Source organism: Humulus lupulus, chromosome 4 (genome assembly GCF_963169125.1).
Source record: "Humulus lupulus chromosome 4, drHumLupu1.1, whole genome shotgun sequence".
NCBI lineage: Eukaryota > Viridiplantae > Streptophyta > Magnoliopsida > Rosales > Cannabaceae > Humulus > Humulus lupulus.
Window position 1 is genome coordinate 234,324,182 of NC_084796.1, and position 9,344 is coordinate 234,333,525.

Sequence of the window (9,344 nt, forward strand, 5' to 3'; positions counted from 1 at the left end):
GATGTTGGCTGATGGCCCATGGTCAATCATCATTCGGGCTACAATCATGTTAGCGATCTGTACTTCTATTACTAATGGGTCATTATGTGGATGATGTACGTGACTTGTGTCTTCCTCACTGAATGTGATAGGCTCACACTCGTAGCGAGGCTGTTTGGGAGTATGCTCTTGGACAGGCAACACATCTTCCTCATATTCATGCCTAAAGGAACGAGCGTACCTTTCTCGGGCCTTGTCGAAATTGCTGACTAAATGTGGCCTGCCGCAGATCATATCTAGCTGACCAGCAACTGGTGGTGGTAGGATAGGCTGAATTCTTTGATATTGCTGAGACTATTGATGAGGAGGGTGTTGAGGATGCTGGTCGGCACTCGACCGTACATACCTCTTCAGATGAGCATTGTTTTGTCTAATGAGGAATTCTATCTCCTCCTACAGGTGGTTACATTCATTGGTTTCATGATCATAGTCATTGTGAAATTGACAAAACTTGGTCACATCCCATCTATTAGCATTCTTCCTCATTGGTGGAGGTCTTCTGTACGGTACGACAACTTGTGTGGCATTAAAAACGTATGCCCGGGTCTTTAACAGGATGGAGTAAGTAGTAAATTTAGGAATATATTCCCGTGGTTTGGGCTGCTCAGGGGTCTTAGGCTTCTTGTTGTCATTCTGGTTACCGCTACTTCCAGCCCCATTACTGCGTTTGCCATTCTTAGCCCCATTCTTTCCTCCTTCTACAGGGTTGGTGGTATTCCCAAGGCCCGTTTTCCCCTGCTTGGTAGCTACCTGAGTTGGATTATCCACCTTCCGCTTGGCCTCCTCAAGCTTTATGAATTCCTCTGCCCGATCAAAGAACTCCTTAGTGGTACGTGCAGACTTCCTTTTCAAATTGATCCAGAATAGACTCTTTACCTTAACTCTCGAATTGATGGCTATTAATTTACCGTCACCACTAAGGGATTTCACTCTGGTGGCTTCTCGCATAATACGTTGAATATAGTCCTTCAAAGGTTCATTATCTTTATGTTTTATGTCCACCAGATCATTCGGCTCGATGGGAAGGGGCATTGCTGAGGAGAATTGGGAATAAAACGTGCATACAAATCGATCCCATGATGTAATAGACCCTGGATGTAGCTTGAAGAACCATTGCTGGGTGATTTCTGACAGGGTGGTTGGGAAGATCCTGCACCTGGCATCATTCCGAACTCTCTGTAAATCGGTCTGTAGTTCAAAGTTGTGAACATGAGATACCGGGTCCTCCAACCCAATGTACATTTTCCATGTTGGCATTTTGAATTTGACTGGTATGGGCAGCTGATTAATGTGGTCTGGAAATGGGGACCCTCTCTGCCTCTCTATTTCAATATTAGTTAACTTGGGGGCTGTTAAGTACCTTACCAGTCGTGTTAACAAATCCAACTGGGCTTGGATGTTAGGGTCTGCAACTGCCTGGGGATGTGTTGCATTGCGAACTTCATCCATTCTCGAGCCTCGAACAGGCTTAGGCGGAGATATGTTGTTCGAATCTCGATTTCCCCTGCTGCGATTAAGATCATCTTGAAGGTCTTCACCTCCCATGGGATCCATTAATTTGAAAATGGAGTTTGGTCAAGGTTTGCCCCTGGCATTCTTGTTGTCTGCTCAGCCTGGTGCTGGAGGTACTCCTTGGAACCCTCCACCCTGAGGTGGTTGGTTGTTTGGGATATTCTACCCTTGTGGGACAAACAATCCTTCGGGTTGGTTACCTCTATGACCTTGATTATTCTGTTGGAAAACTTGGGTTGTTGCCTCATCATGGTCATACCCATCAGCATAATTGGGCCTGTATGCGCTACTAACTTCCAGCTCATCTCTTTGGGACCTTGGTTGATATTCTTGATGTTGTCTGTGCTGACCAGATTGATGTTGGTAGTTTTGGGGTTGACCACTCCTATTCAGTGCTGGAGCGTGGGGGTTTCCATCTCGCCCTGCAACACCAGGATTCCTGTCATGACCACTGCCTTGAGATCTTGGCCGAAAATTCCCTACTTGGTCTTGTCGCATGCCACGCCTTGGCAGGACCTGCTCATCAGCTGGTAAAGGTCACCTATTGTAGTTCACTTGGGAAGCTTGACCAGATCTGCGACTCCTAGTTTATCCCTGGTTCCCATTCTGAGGCTGAGCCTCTGTCCTAGGCCTGACACCTTCCCTGAAACCAAAAACGAGAGGGTGTTGTTGGTTTTGGGTAGTAGTTCCAGCTGTCGTTCCCATACCTTGGGTTTGCTGCTGTTGCTTCATATAATTGTGGATGGACTCAGCTGCCTCTCGATTCCGGCATTCCATGTCTTCCTGACGGGCCTGCACCTCCCGGGCATGTCGATCCATCCATTCTTGAAAATCTCTCCTTTGTTTTTCGAAAGCTTCATTAAGGGCCTCCTACGCAGTGGCCCGCCCCTGGTTCAAGGAGGCAAGCTGATCAGTAATAGAATCTGAATGTCATCATCTTGGGTTCTCAATGAAAGTACCAAAATATTGATTGGTTTTTCTAGCCAACTGATGTGGAGTTAAAATAATTAATGAGAGAGCTTTCAATTAGACAATCAATGAACTATAAATGAGCCAAGAACCTAGTAATAATGAGCAATAAATAGTAAAGAACACCAGGATTTATAGAGGTTCGACCCCAAAGATTGGTAGTGACCTACGTCCTCTTAGATTTGTATTAATCTTGAAGGTTTACACAAACTCACAAGGGATTACAAGTTGATTTTTATGTGCAAAAGACAATACAATATCGCAGAATCACGCACAAAGCCAAGCTGCTAGGTATGTTCCTAGTGCTAGTGTGTAGGCTATTTTTTTGAACCCCCTCCACTATGGTGGAGGGTTTGTATTTATAATACTTTGTTGGCCCAGGGGTTGCACCTTAAGCATAACTGATGGGGAAATATCTCTTTTTTCTCACAGGTAGTTGTTGTCCTATTCTTTAGGAGCCTTTACCAAGTTTTTAGGGCTGTTAGGCGCTTTTTGTGGGTGGTTGGGCGATTCCTGCGTACTGTGATCGGTGAGTGTAACTTCTTCCTGCCGACCAGGTTTACCTGTATGTCACACTGACCAGCCGCTCTCTGCCAAGCGTACTGAGCAGTGACTTGTCGTATATCCTGCTGGTATTTATTGATCAACCTATCGGGAGGTCTACCCAGGCTATTCCACGTGTCCAAACTTAATGCCACGTCAGACGTGTCAATTTTTGGGATAACATGGCATAATAGAAACGAAGAGGTTTCTTTCTTCCATTTTCTAGATGAAAGAACTTGGAGAGGTTGACACCATCTTGGGTATAAAAGTGAGAAGAAATAGTGAGGGTTATGCCTTAAGTCAAGAACACTATGTTGAGAAAGTGCTTGGCAAGTTTATTCATCTTGAAATCAAAGAGGCATATACACCATTTGATTCAAGCAAAAAGCTTGAAAAGAATAATGGTAGAGCAGTGGCTCAACTTGAATATGTGGTTAGTAAACTAAGTAGGTTTACTATAAATCCAAGTATGGAACATTGGAAAGCGATTGATAGAGTTCTAGGGTACCTTATAAGGACCAAGCAACTAGGCCTCCAATGTTCAAAGTTCCCAAAGATACTTGAAGGATATTCCAATGCGAGTTGGATATCGAGTGTTGGAGATAATCTCTTCACAAGTGGTTGGGTGTTTATGCACGAAGGAGGAGCGGTTTCTTGGGGTTCTAAGAAACAAACATGTATTTCACGCTCAATCATGGAGGCCGAGTTTATAGCTCTAGCGGTAACTGGAAAAAAGGCCGAGTGGCTAAGAGATCTCTTGTTGGATATCTCAATCTTCGCGAATGAGGTATCGACGATCTCGATATTTTGTGAAAGTCAAGCCACATTAGCTATTGCTTATAATGTAATATACAATGGGAAGTCTAGACATATAAGTCTAAGACATGAGTATGTGAGACAATTGATTCAAGGAGGAATCATATCAATCTCATATGTTAAGACAAGTGAGAACTTAGTAGATCCATTTACAAAACCTCTTGCGAAGAGGTTAGTAAGTTCCAATTCAAAATGGATGAGACTAAAACTCCTAGAATAATATATTTACCAATGATGGCAACCCAACTCCAAACTTGTGAACATAAAGGGCATTAGTTTAATGGGTAAGAACAAGTTATTGGGTGAATAGTTTCAACACTAACAAAGTCATGAGTTCCATCTAAGGTTGGTTAGTGTTGGTTGCTACTGAGTGAAGGTTAAGCCTAGAGCTTTTAATGAAGTTCAGTTGTGTGCAACAAACATCTCTAAAGGTAGCAAAGATGTTGTAAGAACTTCACCTATGTGAACTTAGAGGTTGTGCCGCCTCTCATGGGAGTTGGAGTTTCTCCCCAGAAAGTTCATGAAATGGATGAGCATATGGCCATATGAGTGTTAAGCGAGAAAAGTGAGAAAATGAATGGTCAAGTGGAGGTGTTACCGGTTTTACCATTAAGGAGTACTTGGTTCAATCTTCAAGACACCAATGACTTCGATAAGGCTTTATAATACTTTCACTAAGGTAAAGTTCAAATTGAAAGATACTTTATTTTATGCACCAAAACTGTTAAGCTAAGAAGAGAGGATTATATTTAACCAAATGGGGGAATGCTAAGATTGGTTAAATATAATGGTTAAGATGTTTATACGTTGAGGTGCTAAACTTAAAGAGAAGTGTAAACATGAGATTGTGTAGAAGGCAACTAAAAGTGACTTTTATGGGTCTAAAGTGATACAACATTCCCAAAAAGTTTGGTAGTATTTGGAGATATTTAAGACCATTGGAGGGGTCCAAAGTCAGAGGGGGTGGCGATGTGTCACGCCCTAAGTGGCGTAGCGTCGCCAAAATGCGAAGGGCTTCAATAGCCCTAGAAGGCGATGTATCGCCTGGGCTGTCTTTTAGGGTCGCACAGTTTACGTAAAATGCTCCAAATGATTTGTTTTAAATGCTCTAATCCTATTAGTTAGGCTAATGATGATGCCTACACTATATATATTGGTTGTTAGAGTTCAAAAACCTTGATCACACTTTCCAACTCTCTCTCTCTAACCTCTTTCTCTCTCTAGTTTTCTAAGACTACAGTTGTCTCCAAGAAACTCATCAAGGTTTGCTTGACTTGCATGAGTTTTAAGGCTTATTCAATCCCAAATCTCATTCTACTTAGCTGAAGCTTCAATCAACAAGGTAATGCTTGGAATAAAGATTTTGGACGAAAATATTCTTATTGTGTATAAGCCTTAGAAGTTCCGCAAGTTTGAAGATTCAAGTTATCAATACAAAAGTTGTATCTCTCTAACCATAATCTTGTATTTTGTCATTCTATTATGTTTTCATTGTTATTATTGATGATTAAATGTATCTAAGTTCATCTTATCATCATTTAATCATTTAGTTTCTTATATTCAAGATTAACATTCATATCATGAACATGTTTATTTGATTATCAAGAATTGAATTCATACTTTGAATTTGAATCTTGATTAAAATCTAGGATTTGGAATATTGGATCATTTCTATTATCAATTGTTGATTTGCAAAGAGTAAAGTCATATATTCCCAACACAGTTATGTGATACATTATCATGTGATATAAGACCACGCATAATAATATGAGAAAAGTTATGAAATGCCTTGAAAAGTCTTATGTAAAGTTAAACATTTTAATGAAAACAAGGCTTAAGCAAAGTGATAATAAGATGTTAAAAATGGTGCCAGTATTTCGATGAAGCAATTAAATAAGTTCAGTAAAGAAGCCGGAGGTCTATAAGGCTTATAGTGGCAGCCCACTAGTGCAGCTAGGTCAGAGTTGACCAGTCAAACATGTTTGCCATGTTCTCGTCTTTCTCCTCCAATTATATGTGTAATAAGTATGGGAGCTATGGAAATGATGAAATGAGTAATATTATGAGGACAGTTGCGATGATGGCTAGACGGAGGAGAACCCATGAGATTTTATAGTATATGTGTAACAAGCCTTGCAGGCATTGGCTAAATCGAACAGTGTGCACAAAAGATAATGGGCCCATAAAATGTGAAAGTAAAAGAAAAAGCATAAAAGTAAAGTTTGAAAGTGCATGATTAATAAATGAAACACATAAGTATTATAAGTCAGCATATAAGTATAAGTGCACTTCAAACTAATGAAATTCATGTGTATGCGTATGCATGAGATTTACTTACTGAGCGTTAGCTCATTATGTTATTTTCCAACCTTTTTCCAGGTGTGGTTTTAGATGTTGGGAAACTTGTGAAGCACAGACTCAGTAGCAATGCAATAGTGGTTTAGGGTTTTTTTCTTTTCGTATTGTTATATTTAAATGTAAAGTATTCATACGTGTAATAGTTTCTATTAATAATATTATATAAAAGTTTTAAATTTTTCTGTATTTCATAGTATCATTATATTTAATTTGTTTGGTCAAGTGCTTAACATACTCGTAAACCCTGGTATTACGATTATATGGTAGACGTACCCTACCTTAGGGATGTGACACCTAGGGTATCTCAAAGTGTGGGGGTGTCTTGCTTATTGCAAGAGTACGGAGCCTAAAAGGACCAAGTTGGGTCCAAGGGCCATCAAATGTGTATTTTTTAGGTTTTGCCTCAAATAGAAAAGCCTATAAGCTATTAGACTTGGAGTTTAATGTGATAATTGAATAAAGAGAAGTTGCGTTCTTTGAGAGTTTGTTGTATAGTGACAATAAGCCTCAAGAACCAATCTCATTAGAAGTAACTCAAGATGAGATACCTTCCATGGTTGTAGAGCAACCGACATTGCCTAGAAGAAGCCAAAGGCTTAAAGAGATTGGATCACAAAATGAAACCTCTCAAGTGGAGTGTAACACCCTACTAATCCAACACCATTACCCCGTGTGTTAAAAGTAGTGCTTAACTTGTTAAGCGAGTCATTTGGACTCAAAAGTGTAATTAGGGTTAGACAACAGTTTCAGTATTAAAAATTTTGGTTAATGAAGTTAAACTTTTCATTAAAAAGGTTTGACCAGACACAAGCGATCCCAAAGGTTTTAAATAAAAAAATATAGTTACAAAAAAATTACAGACTGAGCTGACCTATCCGACAAAAATCGAGCCAATAACCACTGTTCCTCAAAATTTCTTGACCGTGGTGGCCGAACAGGCTGAGTATGTATATACCTCCACTACAGCTCTCCAAATCATGGTTGGTCCAACTTTCCTTTACCTTTACCTGCACCATAAAGCACCCGTGATTCAAGACCCAATAAGAGAATTATCACGACGTTTAACACTCATAATAAGCATGACCAAAAATAACATAATTCATGTCAAACCAATATTCATGCACACGACCATTGCCGAGCCAATGGGTTCATAACCTTTTAAGTGGCCCCGCCATCTCAACTTAGATTACACATGCAATTTTCTGATTACAGCCAGTGTTGATCACCCACAATTAACTATAAAGAAATCATGTGCAACAGAAAAAACCAGATAGTGTCACACAACCATTATTCACAATTCAAGTACAGTCATAACTATTTTCAGATAATAGTGCTAGTACCCAACACACGGTGCAAGTGTCAGTTCTCTTACCTTAAATTCCTTAGCAACTTAACGAAGCGACCCTGAGTACGATTTCACTCGAGCCTTGCAGAAAGCCCTAGTCACAATACCAATGGTACATTAATAAGGATAATTCAGATAATGGGCTCCAAGACCAATCCCTAGCTCCTGGGACCTTAGATTCGACTAAACCAGGTAGCAGAATTTCCCCCGAGCTCTTTACTTTTGTTTCCCAAAAACCCTAAACAAAGGTACTCTGAAACTGCATTAGCGCCGTGGCATACCCTTGTAGAGCCACAACTCTAAAACAAACCGAGAAGCCCCTATATAAAAATCGTGCATTTTGGGTCACAGTGCCTCCTGTAAAGGGTCATGATGCTCCAACAAACAGAGACATTTTCCCATAAAAAATCCCACATTAGCGTCGCGATGCCCTCAGGAAGGGCCGTGACGATCAGAGAACAAACCCTGCCCTTAAGGAACTCAAGTGGGTCGCGGTGCTCTTTCCAAGCGTCGCAGCGCTATTGCAAAAAACCCAGAGCTGTGTTTTTCCCTTGCATTTCAAACACCAAAAATCTAATCCTAACACAATACCAGCCAAATTTTCCCCACCATTCGATCACCGACTAATTCTAAAACCTCAATACAACATCAAAATACACTTAAACACGCCAAAACACATAATTATCAAAATTTACCATTTGAGCTTAAACTTTGAAAGCTTACCCCAAAAATCCAAGAATCACAGCCCAAATTCAGATGTAGAACAACCACTACTCACATTTTCCACCAGGAACAGCAATACCAGAACTCCCTAGAAACTTTAAGCTTTCAGAACCACCTTAATTTCTAAAGAACACCTCCAAAAATTATGAGGGACACCCAAGAAAAATATGAGCAAGCCAAAGAGCTTTAACTCTAAATTATGATATGAATCTCGTGCCAAAACTACTCTCCTAGCAGTTGGCAGTCTTCTCTTGAGCTCAATCTCCTCCAATTTTCTCCCAATTCTCCAAACATTAGCTTGAAAATTCCTTAGCTCCAAAACCCCTCAAGAAAGGAAACCAAGAGAGAAAAGAGAATGGTTAATGTGTATATGAGATGAGCTTCAGACTTAGTTAAATTTTTATCTATTTTCATGGTAAAAGACCATTTTCCCCTAGCTCATATTACCCTCCAATTAGTCCCCAAAGGCATTTTGGTCATTTAGCTTAAATCCCCACTAAACCTCAAATTTCACCACCAATTCCAAATTAAGTCCACAAACCCAAACATTTCTCCCAATCAATCCCATTTACCAATAAATCCCAAATATGTGCTAACTTACCAAAATACTTGTGGCTCACCTCGAGCCGGGTATTAATCCCCGTTGTGTCTTTTCTGATAAATTGCTCGAAAGGATTGACTCATGTCGAATATCATGAATATACCCACATAATAATGTGGTCTCAAGCACATAGCATAAAAAATTGTAATTATACCCTCAATAGGTCAAAATTACAAAAATACCCTTTTGACAAAATAGGGCCTTTAAGCATATTTAATACACATAAACATGCATAGACAATCATATCATAATATAACTCATATAATCCACCTAATCACACATATATATGACTAAAATCACAAAATTCACAGATTATTCTAATTATGCCCTCCCAACACACTAATCAATGTACTAAACCTTATTAGGAGTTTTGGGACGCTACATGGAGACTCTTTACCCAATAGGGGGAAACCATAAGGGAAACACTTGGAAGTATCC

General features: G+C 39.9%; 1 protein-coding gene across 1 annotated transcript; it reads right to left on the reverse strand.

Moving 5' to 3' along the window:
- Positions 1-432: 432 nt before the first annotated feature.
- LOC133833001 (uncharacterized) lies at positions 433-1,593 on the reverse strand. The gene has a single exon (XM_062263267.1). It carries the CDS (start codon positions 1,591-1,593, stop codon positions 433-435), a length of 1,161 nt encoding a protein of 386 aa, XP_062119251.1.
- Between the last annotated feature and the right edge of the window lie 7,751 nt (positions 1,594-9,344).